Raw genomic sequence first — 21,450 nt, forward strand, 5'->3', positions numbered from 1 at the left:
CTATTTTCCAGGTCAGTTGTTTTTCCAATGAGATATTTCTATTTTTTCATTCTTTTGGTTTGTTTTATTGTTTCTTGATGTCTCATGAGGTTATTAGCTTCCATTGACCCAATTCTAATTAAGGAATTATTTTCTTCGGTAAGCTTTTGTACCTCCTTTTCCATTTGGACAATTCTACTTTCTAAGTAGTTCTTCTCTTTAGTAGATTTTTGTGCCTCTTTTACCATTTGGCCTATTCTGTTTTTTAAGGTGTTATTTTCCTCAGTATTTATACATTTTTGTGCCTCTTTTACTAAGTTGTTGATGCTTTTTTTCCTGATTTTCTTGCATTGCTGTCATTTCTTTTCCCAATTTTTCCTCTACCTCTCTTATTTGATTTTTAAAATCCTTTGTGAGCTCTTCCAGGAATTCTTTTTTGAGTCTGAGACCAATTCACATTTTTCTTTGAGGCTTTTGCCTTCTTCTGAATTTGTGTTTTCTTCTGAATTTGTGTTTTGATCTTCCCTGTCACCATGGTAACTTTCTGTGGTCAGGTTGTTTTTGTTGTTGTTGTTTTTGCTCTTTTTCCAGCCTATTTCTTGACTTTTAACTTTATGTTATAGGTGTGTTTATTGCTCTGGTCTGTGAGTAACCAAAAACACTCTTTTCCACCCTGGAACTGTGACCAGGGTCCCCATTCCCCTGTGGCTTTAAGCTCAGTGTGCTAGTGCCCCCTCCTTACCCCAGGACTGTGACTCACATCCAAATATGGGCAATGCAAAAGAGCCCTGCACCCAGTGCCAGTAAAGGGATCCCTGCAATCTCCTTCTGAGCTAGTTGTCCAATCCCCTTATCATCTGTGGGCTGAGAGCTATGGAAGCCACTGCTGCCATTTCAGTTGTCCCCAAGGCCTGATGCTGGCTTGCACTGGGCATGGCTGCTACTGATTGACTGGTATAGAGGTCCAGGGCCTCACTGCTAGCTTGTTCAGGCATGGACTGTGCTGGGCTGTACTCCACTCTCATTCCAATGCAACAGATATTTCTTTCTAAGTTATCTTGAACTGGGAATTTGTTTCACCCCCTCCTTTTGTGAGTTCTGCTGCTCTAGAATTCATTTTGAGGTGTTATTTTAAAGTTATTTGAAAGAGAATTTGGAAAAGTTCAGGTGAGTGTTTGCTTTTTCTCTGCCATCTTGCTAACTTAAATTTGCATTATTAACATTTTCTCCATCACTTTCTTAAGTCCAGATAATCAACAAAACAATAAATCAATCTCTGATTTATAGTTTGCCTATTTCTAAGGTGTAAATGTTCACAATGAAAATTTGACAATTGACTCTCTTGGTTCAAGCTGGCTCTGGCACACATACCTAATTATATATACCCCAAAGTTTCCCACCCTCTTAACTTTGTTCATGCTCTTCTTCATGCCTGAAAAACTCTTCCCACTCCCATCCTTACCTATTTAATTCCTACCTTTAAAGCCTAATCCAAATGTTACCTTCTTCAGGAATCCTTCTCTGATTACCCAATTTACTAATGACTTTTCTTTGTGTATCTCTAATGGAACTTTGTACCCCTCTTGTACACTCATCATGAATTATACTTTATGATACTTCATAGCACAAGTTATGTCTATTGGACTTTAACCTTGACATCAGGGGCTATGTCCTGTCCAGATCTTGTATCTCCTCGTCTGTCTAGCACTACTGTGCTTTGTATAAATCAGAATTATTGTTTATCTGCCATCTCCTCCAAGCTGTAACTCTAACATCCATATGGACTCACTGACCAATAGTAACAATAGACTAAAAAATGTGTATAGGGATAATGAGTGTCTGTATAGGTTGTTTGAATAAATTAGCACTCATGAAACATCTTATTATAAACTTGATTTCTGCTAGCTAATAAATCTTTGAAAACTGAAATTCTGTGCCCACTCATTGTGTATTCTAACCTTTGCCTTCCCTGCTCTCAAATATCTACCTAGCATAACATAGTGATCAATGTCTTGCATGTAGTAATGAGTCAGAATATTTGTTGAATTGATTAGATTAAATTGATCTTAGCAGCCCTCATTTTGACAACTGTAGCCAAGTGCTTAAAACTAACCAGAGTTCTAAAAGATTACGACATTTGGTAATACTTAAAATATTTATTAGTATGAATCAGTGTATGTTAAAAACAAAATAACAAATACAGTTTTGTTGCTATTGTTGTTGGAATCTGATGATTTTTATGAGGAGAGATTGGGAATGCACTACTGTTTAATGAAAGGGAGAAAAGTCTTGACATTGTAAAAGCATCCCCCTATGCAGGAACTGGGTCCAGCCCAGTCAAAGCTCTTTGCAAAAACACAAGAGAGAAAGCAATATGCATGGCAAAACATAATGCTGACATTGGAACACTAGGTCTGGTTTAAAAGATGTTAAAAGAGTAAACATATATCACTGATATACTTCATATCTGCATACGTGTCAGAGCTTTCTAGCCTATTACTCTACTTGCCTTACTCTTTTAGTAGCAATGTAAAATGGGGAACCTACCAATAAGTGCTTGTCTTCAGCTATCACACGTTATAGTGCTACGTCTAAAGAAAGAATTTCACCTTCATATCCCCAGCACTTAGCACAATCCCAGGCACATAATAGGCACTTAATAAATGTTAGTTGATTAACACTTGTGCATATCCCTTATAAGGAATGAGATTAATTCTCTTTGGGGCACAACTTCAATACCCCTGACTGTGAGAGAATGGCTAATTTGGGGCCCTCAAAATCTTGCAGCCTGGATGGAAAATGCATATTTAGTATCATTAATGTGCTATTTTAAAGTTTAAAAAATGGCAAGTCAGCAAGGTATCTATACATCAGCCTCTTGCATGTTGCTACTTTCTATCTTTGGCCTTTCTGTTCTTAAATGTGAAATGGGCACTATAAAAATTCATATTTACAATATACAACAGATCTGCAAGCCAGACTCAGCCAATGAAAGGTATAACATGTTACCTTAAGAAATGTAAAATCATATTTATATATGTATATATGTACACACAAAGAGATAAAGACGGGGCAGAGAGAGAAAAGTGGAAAAAGGGAAGGAAGGAGAGAGGGAAGGAGGGAAGGAAGAAGGGAAAGAAAGAGGGAGAAAGGAAAGAAATGAAGGGAGGGAGAAAGAAAAGTTTGGGGAATGATTAAAATGGTGTTATGTCACCTCTAATGCTCTGGCTAGAGTTTGGAGGCACATTGTTCTATAAGGTCACCTTGTAATATACTATTCATGTGTTAACTCAGGCTACCCTGATATTTTTTAATGGCTCTCATGAAAAATCCTGACTCTTCGAAAGGGTCTAGGTACTTTCCTGAGAAGGCTCAATAGACATGTAAATGTGTTTGCTCAGCCATGCTCAATCAGCTCCTTCCTGATTCTTTAAGTGATGATTAAGGCTTTTCTCCCCCCAAAACTGCTTCTGATAGAAAGAAACAGTATCAGAGAGGTAAAAACAATCACTTTAAAAACCTATTCCCTTCTGAAAAGAGCCCTGATTCCTTTAATTGGAGGGGGGGTGGAATATTCATGCTCTGTCATCAGAATTAGCCTCCTTTATGTTAGAATTTGTCCAGTGTAATTCCCTAGCTATGTGACAGACACATGGATATGATTCCTTGCTTTCTCTGCTCTATTCCCTGCTTAGTTCAGATACTAACTCAGTTTCTGTGTTGAAAGAGGAAAGGCTCAACAAAGATCTGCTTGTCACCCAGAAAGAACTGACTTCAGTTTCTAATATCAAACTATTTACTTCCAGAAGGATGTGCAGATCTATGTCAGGCCTACAAGCAAATTCAGTGCCGACTATGGACAATGTAGGAAATCCCATAAAGTCTTTTCTCAGACAGCTAGAATCCCTCTTTATTATTTATGATGGACCTGCTTCTATCTGAAATAACTGAGATTCAATTCTGTACCAAAACAGGTAGAACGGATAGAGTTCTTTCCAGCTACTAAGATTCAAGAACCAATAAATCAGCTCTACCAATTCTAGAAATGCAATTAGAGAATCAAACTGGCTGTGTTCATGGTAAACAAAAACAAAAACAAAAAATCTTTTTATTTGTAATCTTTTGTAATCCGTCATTTGTAATCTTTGTAATCTTTTTGTAATTTATAATCTTTTGCATTTTGTTATCTTTTCTATATGTAAAATTTTTTTTTAATTTCAAAAGATCTTTATCATCAGCCTGGCTTCATGTAACCCTTGATTGTCATTCCATATACAGTCTTTTTTTTAATCACAATATACAGTCTTTTTTTTTTTATCACAAAAGAGGGATAGTTGTGACACCCATGTTGATCCCTCAGTAAATGCTTCTTTGGGCCATTGACAATTTGACAATTTGACAAATTGACATTTCATCAACCCAGGAAAAAAAGGATCAGAGTGTAACAGGGCCTAAACAATCATGGGGATGGTAATATGTTTGTTCCCTAAGACTTGAAAACTCCAGGTGTTTAGCCAAGACTTGATTTCTCTCCTAGCTCTGAAATGAACTAATTGTATGAACTCAGGCAAACTGTTTACCTTTTCTGAGCCTTTGTTTCCTCCTTTCCAAAACAAAGTGGTTGGAGCAGATGCTTCCTAAGATGCTTCCATTCTCTATTTCTGAGTGATATGATTGTTTCCTAGACCACAATTAAGGTGCTCATGGAAAGGTAAAAATGGGACCAACTTTCCCTTGACTTCATGGTGTCTGACCAAATATTTTGGGGAGGGTGGGATTTCTTCTCACAGTATGGTAAAAAGACAGCTGGATCTAAAGGTAAAAGGCTTAGGTTCAAAGCCCACCTCTCCTACTTACTACCTATGTGACCTTGGGTGAATTATTTAATTTGATCTCATTTTCCTCATCCAAAAAATGAGAGGTGTTTGTCTCAATGACCTCTACGGTCATTAATCCTTTATCTCCTACCAAGGGTACTGCACCTGAGAAATTCTAAAAGTCCTGTCCCAATTTGAGCCTTGGTGAGAAGTCAACCACTATTTGGTCCTAGACTGGTAAAAAAAAAAAAACAAAAAAAACAAAAAAAAAAAAACTTGGAATGCAAAAAAGGATTTGGACTTAGGGGAAAACTAGCTTTTCTCCTTCACCCTCTCAGCCTTCACTTCTTCCCTCCACTGGATCCAAACAGAGTTTTCAAAATTGAACAGACTAAAGACATTCAAATCCTTTTATACCACAGAAGAAGCCAAGGAATCTGGATCAGGAAGGCCATCCCTTGTGCAGATATGATGGAGTACTGCAATGATAGAGTGCAGGGGAGTCCACAGCATATCTTTTTTTTTAATGCCTTTTTTTGCCTACTAGTTTTCTAAAAGCCTAAGGCATCTGCCACTCACTGACTAATTGCTCAGTAATCTAACCAATTTCCCCTCATCAGAAGTTTACCCTATAGTTTAGTCTGCAGATTCTTTTACTTCAATTCTCAATCTTGATTAAGAAACCATGACAGATTCTATTAGCAAGGAAATGCTTTGTGCATTGAGCTCCCTGCCCATCAAGACAACATGCAGTAGGAAGTACCTCTTTAAAAAAACATCTCTGTTCCACCTTAGTCTGCTCATATGCATTCTTACATAGAAATACCTTCTGTCTCTTTTTCAGAAATGAGGACTTCTCAACCTTCAAGTCATTTGCAGCAACTTTCTCTCTACATGTACCTGAAACTCAAAATGTGTGCAATGCTAATAAGTGAGGGAAAAAAGCATAGATCTAAAAAATATTTCTCTTTCTTCTTTTCTTCCTTCCTTCTTTCTTTTGTTCCTTTCACCCCCTTTTCCTTCTCTTTCTTTCTTCCTCTTTCTTTAAAATAAGTCTTCCCTTCTTTTTCAGTGAATTGCTCAAACCTGTAATCTGGGAGACAGTTGGATAATATTCCTCTGTTCTCTAAAGAAGATGTGGGAAGTATCAGCTAAATTCTATTTCTTTCCTTTAAAAAAATTTTTAGAGTAGATCTAAAATTTAAAAATAAAAACCAGGCTCAGTTCTAAAACCATATAAAAAATTATCTCCTCACTAGCTAACTTTCATAGGTGACTGATTAGGTCATCCACAAACTCAATGGCACTGAAAAGATTCCAGTAGTGTGACCAGGCCAACTAGGAAGCCAGAGAGGAACAACTGACCCCAGAATCCCCACACACAAACTGAGCCAACAAGAATAGATCCTCTTTCTTACAAAACTTGAGTATTGGGCAGGTTTAACAGAGAACTTGGTATATACTTTTCATCCACCCACTCCCTTCCTTCACCCACTCAGTAAAAACCACTGTTTTAAGAAGAGTGAGAAAGAAAGGGAGAGGGGAGGGACAAGATGAAATCGATATAATCCAATCCATCAATATAAATAGTATTACTAAGTATTTTTCAAGAATTTCTGCAAAACTCTTTCTGAGGGAAACTTTCTGGTTCTGATGCCTGCATATTTTTCACAATGTAGAGCTGGGATTTTTTTTTAAACAAGGCACCAAGTCACCAAGAGCGGGAAGTCCTTCAGTCAGTGCACAAGAAAATGGGATTTGAGTTCTTCAAGTACATCAGATGATATCATATCGGGTCAGCAACATCGCCTGATTGTTTGTGGTGTTTGGTTCCCAAGCCTGATTGTTCCATTGTTCCCATTTTCATGATGATCCAAGGGTGGGATCTGACGACCTAGAACATAAAACAAGGTCAAGGCTGGGTTTTTGAATTTTTCTCCTACCAGTATCCCTTCACACAGATTCTTATAAAACCATCCTAATGATCCTCTAGTAACCCTAATTGAGTGTTTATCTCTTTCCTATTTACCTTCCTCTTCTCCCTTCCATCTTCAGGCCACATACTTATCCTAACACCTGCTCATTTTTATTCTTTCCCTAGCTCTTCCCACCTCCCAGCCTAGCTCATTTTAAAAAATAGTTGAAGGATTCAAATGTGCTATGATCTTTATTAGCAACTTTCAAAAGTGTTCCCAATTGCTTTTTTTAAAATAAATTGAGCAAGGTCATTCAACTCATTTTGAATCTTCCAGCATAATTCACCAGAATTCTATCTACTATGCAGAAATCCCAATGAGAGAGCAAAGTAGGTCTAAGGTGGATAAAAGAGAAAGATTGGACATGGGAAAGGTGGGAAGATAGGGGATTAGAGTCAGAGTGTTTGGAAATTCATAGCATTTCAATAACATTTATTAACACTTAGTCCACCATTACTTGAATGGCTATCAAAAGACAGAAATCATCTATCACAAAACCATACAAGAAGACTCTTCAAATTCAATTATCTTTTCATTTGAAATGAAAGTAAAATTGTTGGTGTGCTTCATGATTTGCTTTTTTTTCATGATTTGTTTTTAAAAGTAACACCTATCCTAGGACTTTTATTTGGAGTATAAAATAGTAATACGGATGAAAGAAAATTCTAGAAAAGCCAAATGTTTGCCTTTCATTTAAAGCAATGGCTCAAAGGGAGAGATTTTTATGATTTGCACTTTAGTGAATTAGTAGAAGAGAAGAAAGGCATTCCTTTAAAAAAATAAAGCCCTTCCATAGTCTGATAGATCCATAAAGATAGAAAAGACTAGCAGATTTTCACTTCCGCAAAGGGGAGGAAAAATTGATTGCGTTCCTGCCATGTTGCTGTCTTCTAACGAAAGTCATTCTTTCACCTCCCTCAGTGACTTTAGGACTAGACTCACAGTCTTCTCCACCCTGCCACCATCTTCCAAGATTGCCAAATTCATTTTAATGACCATTATCTTTCTTGATTTCCATAAGATCCATCTTACTTCAAGAAGTCACTGGGGCAACTACACCTAGACCTCTCCATCATTCAGAATAGCATCATTCCTGAGATCAAGAGTGAAAAATTTTACAGTCTGACTCTAATCCCCTATCTTCCCACATTTCCCATGTCCAATCTTTCCTTCTCCCTTATGCACCCTAGACCTACTTTGCTCTCTCATTGGGATTTCTACATAGTAGACAGAATAGGATTCTGGTGAATTATGCTGGTAGATTCAAAATGAGTTGAATGACCTTGCTCGAACAGTCATAAGATAATATATTTTGAATTAGAAGGGAGCTTAGTGGTTATCAAATCCATCCCTTATTTTATACTTCAGGAAACAGTCCTAGAGGAGGTAAAATAACTTTGCCAAGGTTACTTACCAAAGTATCCAGGTACTGTGACTCACAATCCCATGCCCTTTCTACTGCGATTAAACTTAAAAAGGCATAACTTCAATACATATGAAGTTATTACACTTGGATTCTAAAAATCAATTTACTAAGTACAATATGGGGGCCATGTTGCTATACAGCAGTTTAACTAAAGAGCTAGTTTGCACAGGAGATTCTGGGCCCAGAATCAGAAACACTAGAAATCAAATATGGCCTTAGACACTTACAAGTTGTGTGACCCTGGACAAGTCACTAAACCTCAGATTGCCTCAGTTTCCTCAACTGTAAAATAGGAATAACAATAGCACCTACTTTCCTAGGGTTGTTGTAAGGATCAAATGACATAATAATTGTAAAACATTTAGCACAGTGCCTAGCACATAATAAGTACTATAAAAATGTTAGCTATTGTTATTATCTGGAGTTTTAGTTTGGAGTTTTATTAAGGGTTTACTATGTGCCAGGTACTATACTAAATGCTGGGGATACAGAGAGAGGCAAAAAACAATCCTTGCCCTCAAGAAGTATACATTCTAATGGGAGAGATAACATGTAGATAACTAGGTAAATATATGATATACACAGAGAAGATGGAAGGTAATCTGATTAGAAAAGGCAGCTGGTGAGAACCAAGAATGGGTCTCTTATAGAAGGGAGGGACTTGAGCAGAATCTTGAAGGAAACTGGGAAAACCAAGAGGAAAAAGTGAAGGGGGCAGAACATTTCCAGCATGGGGCACATGGCTTTGCATAGAGATGGGTGATAGTATATAATGTTTAAAGAATTCCAAGTGGGCCTGTAGAGCTGAATCACAGAGTACATGGATGGGATTAAAGTATTAGAAGATTAGAAAGGTAGTAAGGGATCAGGTTATGAAGAACTTTAAACGCCAAACATTGGACTTTATAATTGATCTTGGAGGTAATAGTGAGCTGCTACAGCTCACTGGGAAGGTGGTCAGATCTATGTTTCCCAGAAAAACCTGGGAAGATCTCTCTGAATTGATGCAAAGTGAAGTGAGCAGAGCCAGGAGATCATTGTACACAGTAACAGGAATGTTGTAATTATGATTAACTTTGAAAGATTTAACTACTATGATCAGTATAATGATCCAACACAATTTCAAAGGACTGATGATGAAAAATGCTATACAACTCGAAAGAGAGAACTGGTGAACTCTGAGTGCAAATGAAAGTATAATTTTCTCACTTTTCATATTTTACTTGCCTTTTTTTGCAACATGGTTAACATGTATATATATTTTGCTTGATTTCACATATATATATTTGATACTATATTGCTTGCCTTCTCAGTAGAGGGAGGGAGAAAATTTGGAACTCAAATTAAAAAAACAGAATGTTAAAAAAGAAATAAATTTTTAAAAGAAAAAGAAAAATCACCTTGGCAGCTAAGCAGTGATGGATTGGAGTAGAGAAAGACTAGCAGCAGAGAGATCAGCTAGGACGTTATTGTAATAGTCTAGGAGAGATGTGAACTAGGGTTACAGTTTTGTGAGTAGAGAGAAGAAGACACAGATGAGAGATGTTCTGCAGGTAGAATGAGGATTTGGCAAAAGGTTAGATATGCAGGGTAAGTGAGAGTGAGAGTCAAGGATGACACTAAGGTTGCAGGTGTGGCCGATTGGGAAGATGGTGGTACCTGCTCTGGACAGTAATAGGGAAGTTCAGAAGAGGGGAGGGTTGAGAGGAAAAGATAGTGAATTCTGTTTTGGACATGTTGAATTTGAAATGTCTATGGGACACCTAGTTCAAGATATCTAAGAGTCATGTGGCAACGTAGGGCTGGAGCTCAGGAGAGAGACTAGGGCTGGGTGCATAGATCTGAAAATCATCTTCATAGAGATGAAAAATGAAACTATAGAGTTAGTGAGATCAATAAGTAAGATGTTATAGAGCAAAAAGAGAAGACCCAGAACATAGACTTGGGGGAATGCTCTTGGTTGGTAGGCATAATAAATTATCTAGATAACTAGAGAAAAGATAACTAAAGAATTAGTAAAGGAAATTGAGAAGGAACAGTTAGATAGAAAAAGAGAAGAGTTGAGCAAGGTCATGAAAACCTAGAGAGGAGAAAATGTCTAGGAGGAGAAGGTGATCAGTTGTGTCAAATGCTGCAAAAAGATCAATAAATTTGACAAATGAGAAAAGGCCATTAGTTCTGGCAATTAAAACATTATTACTAACTGCCATGAAATCTACTGTGATACTGGAGTAAGTTATGAGAGGCATAGCATCCAGAAATAAATAGGCAATAGTCCCTCTGTATTCTGTTCTCATCAGATCGTATTTGGAATTTTATGTTCTTTCTGGGCACCATAGTGTAAGAAAGAGATTGAAAAACTGAAGTGTGCAGAGGAGGACAATTAAGATTAGAAAGGGGAGAGACTAAAAGTAGGGAGAACAACTAAGAAGGTATTACAGTGGTCCAGGCAAGAGATGACAAGGGTCCAAGCTATGTTAAAGGCTATAGGAATAGAGAAAAGGGAAGACATGCCAAAGATGTTACAAAAGTAGAACTGAAAATACTTGAAAACTGAGAGAATACAGGATGAGGTGGGGAGTGTGATGAAGCAAAGAGAAGAGTCAAGGATAATGCCAAGGCCGTGACTTATATGACTGAAAGTATGGTGGTACCCTCAACAGAAATGGGGAAGTCTTGAGGAAGAAGGAATTTGAGGGGGGAAATGTGACAAATTACATATAGGGGATGTTGAGATGTCTATGGGACATCCAGGTAGATATGTCTAGTAGGCAGTTGATAATGTGAGAATGGAATTTAGGAGACAGATTAAGGCTTATGTATATAGATTTCAGAGCCTTCAGCATAGAGATTATTGAATCAATTGGAACTGATGAGGTTATTAAGGGTAAATGTGTGGGGAGAGAAGAAGGCCTCAGAAGACAGTCTTGGGGGAAACCACGTTGAGAACATTTATACAGACTAGCAAATGCAACATGATTTGAAGAAGAAGAGAGTGCTAATAACTAGGTGGAATCAGGAAAGGTTTCCCTTATTCTGATTATTGTAAGGTCTCCATACATAGTAGATCAAATTTCCTGGGTTTGATAGTTTTTCCTTATGATAAAAAGAAATACAGGAATACATCATATAAAACTGACTAGTAAAAATCACAGAATCTTGAGTTGACTGGGACCTCAGAAGCTAGCTAATTAGTCCAACCTGAATCTGAATAGGAATAGCCCCATAACAACCCTGACTTCTTCAACTGCCTTTCACACAGCTTGAACTGGATGTCCCATAGATATCTTTAACTTAATACATCCAAAACTGAACTCATTATCTTTCCCCTATACCCTATCCCCCTTCCTACCTTCCTTATTACTGCAGAAGGCATTCCCAGTCCCTCAGGCCCACAATCTGGGCGTCATCCCGTATTCCTCACTCTCTCTCATATCTAGTCTGTTACCAAGATCTGCAATTTCACCTTTGCAACATCTCTTGAATATTTCTTCATTCTCTCCTCGGACACTGCCGCCCCGCTAATGCTGGCATTGCTGGTGGGTCTGCCTGCCTCAAATCTCTCCCCTCTCCAATCCATGGTCCATTCAGCTGCTAACATGATTTCCCTAAAACAAAAGTCCAACCGTACCTCAACCCCCCACCTAACCGTCAATAAATTCCAGTTTATTATCCCCCACTGCCAATAAACTCCAGTAGCTCCCTATTGCTGCCAGGATCAAATACAAAATGCTCTGTTTGGCATTCAAAGCCCTTTATAACCTAGCCCTCTCCTACCTTTCCTGACTCCTTACACCTTATTCCCTGACATATACTCTTTGATGCAGTGATACTGGCCTCCTGGTTGTTCCTAGAAAAAGATACTCCATCTTTAGGCTCCAGGCATTTTCTCTGGCTGTCCTTGCTTGGAATGCTCTCCCTCCTCCACTTGGCTTACTGACCTCCCTGGCTTCCTTTAAGTCCAAACTGAAAACCCATCTTTTACTGGAAGCCTTTCCCAACCCCTCTTGATTCTAGTGCCTTTCCTCTTATTTTCTATTTGTCCTGTATATATTTGTTTGCATGTTGTCTCCCCTACTAGATCGTAAGTTCCTTGAGGGCAGGGACTGACTCTCTTTTGCCTCTTTTTGTATTCCCAGTGCTTAGTACAGTGCCTGGCACACAGTAGGCATTTAATAAATGTTTATTGATTGATTGACATAGTTATCTGACCTTGGCTTGAAGACCTCCAGTAAATAAAAATTCATGATTTCCTGAGGCAGCACATTTAATTTTGGGGCAGCATTAATTGTTAGGAAGAGTTTTCTTTTAAGAAGCCTAAATCTGCCTTATTTCAGCATCTAGATCCTAATTCTGCCAGACAGAAAGTCTAAACAGAAGTCCAGTTACCTGTAACCTATGAAATGTCTTTGGATACTTAAAGATAACCCTAACCAATTTTATTTTACATGTTGTTGAAAACAGTTACATCTTTCATATAGTTATACACATATATAGTTCATTCATAGTTACCTGGCTCAGTCTTCTCTCTACTACATCTCATGCCTTCATACTAGGAGACTTCAATGCTCACACTGATGTCCCATCAATTATCCTAAGCTCTCATGTCCTTACTTTACTCAGGGTTCATGAAATACTGCTCCACTCTACCTAGACTACACACAGGTCATACTCTTGTTTTTGCCACTACCCACAAGTTTTCTGTTTCCATGTTCATGAACTTCACAATGCCTTTCCATCTTTCCATATGTATTACAACCCCAATCTTATTTTTCCCTTCCCTCTTTTGACCCCTTTGTGAATTAGTTCAACTCTATAGTATCTTCTACATTGAAACTCCTTGTCACCTTGCCCTATCATGGATCATGTTTTGCCAAGCCCCACCTTGGATTGCTCCCATCATCCACTGCCTTCATTTCTATTCATGAGTAGCTGAATGGAGCTGAAGGAAATCATAAAATCATACTGAGTCTACTACAAATTTATGTTACATAATTTCAAGTGGGCCCTCAACAAGGCAGTTCTTTTACACCTCCCTAATCAATTCCACACCACAGCAACTTGTTCTAAATACTCATGTCTCTCCTCAAGCCTCTCACAGCACCTCATCCACCATCCCCACCAACTGAGGACCTCACCTCACACTTCACCAAAAAAGTTCAAGACTCTCTGCTAAGGGTTCCCTCTTTTCCCCTCCTCATCTCACATCACTCAGACATCTTCCTCCTACTGTCTCCTCCTCTTGCCCTTTTTCACATAAGAGATAGCCCTTCTCCTTGCCAACTCAGAAACATGTACCACTGATCCTATCCCATCCTGTCTTCTCCAGCAAACTGATTCCTCTGTAATCCTCACTTTTTCTCTAATCTTCAATATCTCCCTCTACTTGCTCCTTCCCTACTACATGCAAACACACCCCTGTCCTCCCATCCTTAAAAAAATCCTCACTTGATCTTGCCATCCCTGCTAGCTACATTCCACTACTTCTCCTCTCCTTCTCAGCTAAATTCTTTAAGAAAACCATCTATATTAGATGCTTGCACTTTCTGTCCTCTCACATCTAAACCCTCTACAATCTGCCTTCTGTGCTTATCATTCAATTAAAATTTCTTTCTCCAAAGTTAGCAATGACCTCTTAAAGATTAAATCTAATGGCTTTTTCTCAGTCCTCATCCTTACTAACCCATCTGTAGCATCTGACACTGTGGACCATACTCTCCATCTGGATACTCTATTTCAAGTTTCCATGACAGTGCCTTCCACTCATTTTTGTCCTAGCAGACTGACTACTCTTTCACAGACTCCTTTGATGGATTTTCATCCAAGGCATGCCCATTAACTATGGGTATTCCCCAAGCACTCGTCCTAGATTTTCTTCTCTCTATATACTGTCTCACTTGGTGATCTCATCAGTTCCCATGATTTCAACTATCATCCCTATACAGATGATTCCCAGATCGATTGATCAACTGATTTATCTGTCTGTCTGTGTCTCTCTGTCTATCACCCCAGCCTTTCCTCCAGTCTGCATTGCCAACTGCCTTTGAAACATCTCAAACAGGATGTGCTATAGACATCTCAAACTCAACAAGTCCAAAATAGAACTTATCTCTCTCCTACCCCCAATTCTCTCCCCTCCCCAACTTTCTTATTTTTAAGGACACCACAATTCTCCCATTCTCCCCAGGCTACAACCTCAGTGTCATCCTTAACTCTCCACTCTCATTCACCCAATATATCCAATCTGTTGTCAAATCTTGTCTTTTATACCTTGAAAACTTCTCTTGTATGTGTCCCCTTCTCTTCATTCACACTACTACTATACTGATTCTGGCCCTTGTCACTCATACCTAAACTGATGCAATAACTTTCTGGTTGGTCTCCCTGTGTCAAGTTTCTTCCCATCCCAACTCATCCTTCATTCAGCTGTCGAAGTGATTTTACTAAAATGCAAGTCTGATCATGTGACCTCCCTCCCCACCCCTTGCTACCACTCAATAAATTCTAGTGGCTCCTTAGTACCTCCAGGATCAAATATAAAATGCTCTTTTTGGCATTTAAAGGCTTTCAAAACTTGACCCATACTACCTTTCTAGTCTTATTAGACCTTACCCCTTCACATACTCTATAATCCAGCTATCGTGACCCATTTGCTGTTCCTTGAACACAACACTTCATTTCCTAACTCCATGACTTTAAACTGGCTGTACTCATATCTGGAATGCTCTTCCTCATCTCTACCCCTATAGTTTCCCTGGCCTCCTTCAAGATTCAATTTAAATTCTACTTTCTGCAAGAGGTCTTTATAAATTTCTCCCTCAACTCCCTACCCCGCCACCCTTCCCTCTGAGATTACTTTCCATTTACATATAGTGTGTGTGTGTGTGTGTGTGTGTGTGTGTGTGTATGGAGGCAACAACATGAAAATAACTATGTACATACACTATGTATCGGGTATAGTTATTTGCATGTTGTTTCCTCTACTAGAATGTGAGATGCTCAAAGGTAGAGATCATGTTTTTGCCTTTCTTTGTATCCCCAGCACTTAGCATAATTTCTGATACATAGTAAGCATGTAATAAATGTTTATTGACAGGCTAACACATATGCACAATAACCAAGCCCAACTCTAAGGCTGAGAATTCCACTGTCACATCATTCATATCAGTTCTTCCTCTTTTTTAAAAATTAGTGTTCTTTATGTTTTCTTAAATTCAAGAAATGATTAAATCACAGATCTTTATTTAATTATTTATTTAATTAACATTAGATAAGACATACGTTTTCAAATATAGTCGATGTGTTGGCTTGTTTAACTTAGTTATACTTATTCATTAAAAGGAAAGTGCTAAGAGTGAAAGATGGATGGAGAAAGGGGGGGGAAGGAGAGAGAGATTAGGAGGCGAAAGTATGTTTAAAAAAGAAAACTCATGAAAATTACATTCCTTGGGAGAAATTAAAATATTTAGAAAGAGATATTTAGTCGTGTAAGACATGAAGATGGTTCCTCTAAAAGTTAGACCTCCAAAAGGAAATTATGTGGTGATTTTGTTCCCAAGGACCAAAAGTCTACGTCAGAATAAATGCATCTACTGAGCTAATCTCCTAACAAATGGCACAGTGCTATGTAAATGTAATAGGATTTTTTTCAGTTGCCCAGAGCAGATTTTACTATATTGTCTTCAGCTATAATGGGCAAAGTATTTAGGTTATTAAAGCTCCTAATGTTTATCAGACACAAGTAGGATTTTTCAGATTTTCTTTTCTTTTCTTCAGCAAGGAGGAAAAAACAAATTCCATTCCAGAAGTGAGGGAACTCAAACACACAAATTCCATCTTTGCTTTTGTCCCGGTTTGGCCTCACCAAACACAGTGCAACACAGATAAAAGCCCCACAAATATGCTATTTCCATGAATTCCAATGTGCCCGGAAAGACAGCAGTGCAAAGGCCTTTCGTGTCAACTGTTGTCGTGAAATCCCCATGAGTCAGAAATCTGCCTCTCCCCTCAAAATGTGTTTTGTTAAATGCTAAGAATCCTATCTTGGAGCTGCAACCACTAAATTATACTAGGCCTTCAGAGATCAGGCTGTTTGATGGCAGCTTGCCAAAGGGAAAATTATGTGGAGAAAAAAAATTATATTTCCTTTCCAAAACTAGGAGGAGGAGGAGGGGAAAGAAGAGGGAGGAGAAGAGAATGTGAGTAAAGGAAGAAATATGCCATAAGTGCAACATATATTTCCTTTAACTTTCCATCAGGGAACCTCTATCTATATTCCTCCTGACAGACAAAGATATGTCAAAAGAATCCTTTTTTTTTTTCCATCATGGGCAGAATATCACATTATTCTGTCAAAAAATTCTGCTCACTGGTGTGGTTACAATTACTTTAGACAACTAATAAATGTTCATGAATTTGTTAATCATAGGTGATCCTTGCTATTTATTAACAATAATTATTAATGATAATGAACAAACTCTCTCATAAATAGTTACTATGTACTTGAAAGTGATAGAATCATAGATTCTGAGTTTGAAGAGATCTCAGAGATAATCTAGTTCAGTTCTTTCACCTTACTGAAAGACATGAAGTACCACAAGTAGGTTCAAACAGAGCTGGGATTCCAATCCAAGTCCTCTGATTCCAAACCAGAGACAGCTAGGTGGCCCCGTGGATAGTGCCCTGGATCTGGAGACAGGAAGACCTGAGTTTAAATCCAGCCTCAGTCACTCAACTAGATGTGTGACTCTGGGTAAGTCACTTAACTTCTGACTACCTCAGTTTCCTCAACTATAAAATGAGGATGAATAATACTACCTCTCTCTCCGGATAGGTATGAGGATCAAATGAGATAATATTTGTAAAGTGTTTAGCACAGTGCCTGGGACAATGACTGGCACATTATAAATATTTAATAAATGCCTGTTTCCTTCCAAAATGAGTGTTCTTTCTACTGTACCACATTGCCTCACAACTGTAATTCTTTCAAAATGTCCTGTTATTCAAGTCCAAAGACATCCTTAGTGAGGGACAGGATCTGAGGCAATGTTTCTTCCCACCTCGTCCTTTCATTTCTTCTAGAACCATTTTTATACTAGTGAAATCTTGTGATGAACTTCAAAGATAACCCTGGTCAACAGAACTGAGAGGGTAAATGTTAGGAACAGCAAGAATATTAGAAGTATTTCAGTGAAAAAATAGTAACAAATGGAAAATATTACAAAAGGCAACATATAGCCTGGGGGTGGGGGATTATTGCTAGGCAAGCAGATCCAGTCTCCGCTATGATGACTCAGTAATGGTGAAAGCAGAGATGCATATTGGGGAGGGTGGGGAAGGAGAAAGGAGTTATTTGTTGATTATATATGTGTCTCGAGTCTTTTAAAGCACAATTTGGAGGCATCACTTCCTTTTCTTCCTCTTGCCATCCTAAGTCACTAAAGAATTCCAGCTGCTAAGTCTTCATAACAGGGTGTGTTCTTCCTGAAAATATGTGGTTTGGGGCTATATAGATAGGAGTCATTATGATGTTATACAAGTCTTACTGCAAAAGCTGCTCATGCTTACTAGGCTGACCCTGAGCAAGTCATTTAACCTCTCTCTACCTCAGTTTCCTCAACTATAAAATGGAGATTAATAATGGCACCTACTGCCTGGGGAACCCACATGAAACCACTAGAATACAATGGAAATATTACAGAATCCATTGCTAAATTTGGGGTATGGACTCAGATGGTTCATTAATCAAAATTAAACTTCTACTTAAAATCATAGAAACATAGAACCACAGAACCTCAGAGTTAGAAGGATCCATAGAGGTCATGTTGTCCAACCCAAATTTGAACTGGACAAGAATCCCCTAGAGAATCCAATCCAATACATCAAGTATTTCTTAAACACCTACTATATATGTATGGCACTATACTGGGTACAAGGGATTTAAGGACAAAAAATAATGTGACATTCTTATGGTACTTTTTTGGGTGGTTTGCACAGTGTTTCACAGACATTACCTCTTTCAGGCCTTATAACAACTCCTTGAGGAAGATACTCCAGTATTACTATCTGCAATACGAACATTAGGAAACTGAGCTCAGACACAACCATGGTCCCATAGCTAGTAGAATCCAGGTCTTCCTGAGTTTGAGACCAGGACTCCATGTACTACACAACCCTGGCTTTCAACATGCTTGAGGCAGTGGTCGTTAAGCCTTTGCTTGAAGACATCTCCTGGGGGTGGGGGGGGGGAGGTAATCAACTCCAGCCTGAAATAGATTGTCCCACCCCTCTACTTTTTTTTTTAATAGCTCTAATTGTTAGGAAGTTTTCCCTTTCATCAAGCCTATATGTGCCTCTTTTCAGCTTTCTCCCACTGCTCCTAACTTTTCTTTCTGGGACCAAACAGAATAAGTCAAATTCCTCTTAAGGAATATCTCTTGTCAGTAGTTTAAAAAAAATAGAACATAAACTGGTAAACTGAACTCTGTGTAATTAAAATGACCAGACTTGCCCCCCTGAGAAGAAACAAGAAAATGTACCCCCATGCCTTCTTCATTTGAAAAGATGGGGGACTATGGGCCTAGCATATTGCATATACTAAATTAATATATTTGGCTAATTTCACTGAACTGTTTTCTTGTTTATTCTCTGTTACAACAGATGACTTGTTGGCTATGGGGAGGGTGGTTTGACATATTTAGAAATAAAAATCATATGAATTCAAAAGTTATCAATATATTTAAAGACTAACCTTCTCAATTACCAGCACCTTGATGGCAGTAATAGGAGTCACAGAGAATCAAAAGACCACCAAGTGGGAAGTATGGAGGTAGGAGAGAACTCAAGAAAAAGGAAAGAATCTCCAGAAAAGAAAGAAAAGAAGTGGGAAAGACATATGGGAAAATTTTTTAAATGGAGGGAAGAATAAGAAACTGGATTATCTTTTTTTTAAAAATCTGGGAATAAAATATTTGTGAGGTTTTAGGTGATGAAATCAATATCTTACTTGTTTGTATTTCTTTTTTTCCCCTCAGTATGTCAGAGGACACATATTGACAAAGTAGTGCTGGGCAACTTTCCAAGACTCTAAACTGAAGAAAACTGCTCATCTGAAATGGTAGGAGAAATTACTTATAGGAATCACTCTGTCGAAACAATATGTCCCATTAAAAAAAAAAAGGTCAAAGTGAAAGCTAACAAGGGAAGAAGGGTAGGAATGGGAATGTTGGGCCCTCAAAGTCTACCATCCTTCCAGCTCTAAATTTATGACTCTCTGACCAAGAAATCAGGAAACTTTCTTGTAAGAATGAAGCTGGGATTGTTGAACGGATGAGCGAGCATAGCCTGGAGCAGCTCTGTGAATGCAATCCTATTCAGCAAGGGGTATCCTGGTATGAAAAACAGTGTTCTTTTGGGGGAGCTAGGAGAAAGTCAGAGTGGAGAGAACATGGGGACAAGTTAAGTCCAAGTAACCTGAGGAGGGTATAACCACCGTAATTGAAGTATAACCCAGCCTGGTGCTTGGTAGTTTTCACTGTTACTTTATCTTGGCATTAAGCAGCTTAGTATTGTGGAAAGAACATTGGATTGGACATCAGGAGACTTGGGTTTAAGTCTTGGCTCAGTCACCTAACAGTACTGTGACCCTGGGTAAGTCACCCAATCTTTGAGCTTCAGGTTTTATTTCTAAAATGGAAATTTTAATTTAAATTAAATAATAATAAATTAAATTTAAATTAAATAATTTAAATTATTAATTAATTAATTAGAATTATTAAATAATTTAAATTAATTAAAATGGAAATACTACTTGTCTCACAGGAAAGTATACTGTATGTAGATGGTAAAATACTTCATAAATGTGAGCTATTACTGTTTCTGATTTTGCAAATTCTCTTTTCCCTTATTGAATAAATACAAATACAAGTAAATTCATTTCTGTGGTCTAGCACATAACACAGTCTCTCTCTCTCTCTCTCTCTCTCTCTCTCTCTGTATGTATGTGTGTATATATGTGTGTATACATGTATGTACACGCACACACACACATATTTTAATTTGCAAGCTGTTTCCTCCATTAGGTTGTAAGCTCCCTGAGGGCAGGGACTGTCTTTTGCCTCCTTTAGTTTCCCCAGTACTTAATACGGCGCCTGACACATAGTAAGAGCTTAATAAATGTTTTTTGATTGAGATGGTACATAATTTTTTTTTATTACCTTGACCTTAAAATAAAGATGAGGAGGAAGTAAAAGGTAGAATGAAGGAAAACGAAGAGGGAAACTTGTCAAAGATATAGAATAGAGCCTTGTATCAAAACTTCGTGATTACATAATCATTTTTACCTAGGGTCCTAACCTAAGAAATCAATAAACTAAATAATTAGTCCCCAAATAACTGAGTTAACTGTACTGACCTATATGATTTTCATTTAAAAATCATACCATAAAAATACTATTAAATCTCTAATTCCTTATCATTTTTGGAAGGTTATAGCTTTGCTTCAGCCCTATCAACAGCCTATCCTTCTGTGCTTTAGCTTTGCTATCCTTAATCACAATGACTGCAGCTACTCCCAAATGAATAATGGTGCTTGACTAATGACTTCATGGACCAACCAGTTAAACCTTCCTAGGCATGGAAAACAATAAAGAGCATAGGCAACAGCAAATGACCCAGTCTTAAAATCATAGAACTATAGAGAAGAAAAAGGAACTTAGTAATTACTCAGCTCATATGTTTATTTTATCAGTGAGGAAACTGAGGCCCAAAGTCATACTGTCAACTAATCATAGTAAATTATACTTTTCCTATTAAAAATAAGATCTTTAGTGAAATAAAAGACATAAATATGAACTAATCACTAAAGATAAATGACATTACCTACAATTTAGTGCAATAGTGAAAAAAAAGACACAAACCTATAATTTGGTAACTTCCTTCCAAAACTTGAATTTTGAACAATAATCACTTTATCTAATCCCAGGAATTTTCCCAGACCTAAGCAGAAAACTCCATTTGAATTTTCTTTTAAAATTGTCTTCCCAGGGCACAAGCATGCATTTAATTCACCAATGAGAATGCCCCTTGAGGACAGAGACCAGGTGTTATATGATTCTGTGTCCTGCACAGGGGCTTACACATAGTGAGCACTCAATATTTGTCAAATGAATTAAGGTATTAATTTGCCTCTTTAATATGCCCGCTTATCTCTCTCAGCCATCCTTTTATTTGTCAGAGTTCCTCTCTGCCCCTT

At 37.9% G+C, this 21,450-nt stretch overlaps 1 protein-coding gene across 2 annotated transcripts in view; it reads right to left on the reverse strand.

Moving 5' to 3' along the window:
* Nucleotides 1-4,233: 4,233 nt before the first annotated feature.
* The window catches only part of LOC114054053 (ras-related protein Rab-31), a 182,741-nt gene continuing 165,524 nt past the window's right edge, over nucleotides 4,234-21,450 (reverse strand). For both annotated transcript variants that reach the window (XM_027877118.1, XM_027877119.1), the window contains one exon: nucleotides 4,234-6,690. In XM_027877118.1, coding sequence (XP_027732919.1) covers nucleotides 6,593-6,690 — 98 coding nt within the window. In that variant the 3' untranslated portion in view covers nucleotides 4,234-6,592. The remainder of the gene's footprint in view (nucleotides 6,691-21,450) is intronic.

Source organism: Vombatus ursinus, unplaced genomic scaffold (assembly GCF_900497805.2).
Source record: "Vombatus ursinus unplaced genomic scaffold, bare-nosed wombat genome assembly UNPS02014812.1, whole genome shotgun sequence".
NCBI lineage: Eukaryota > Metazoa > Chordata > Mammalia > Diprotodontia > Vombatidae > Vombatus > Vombatus ursinus.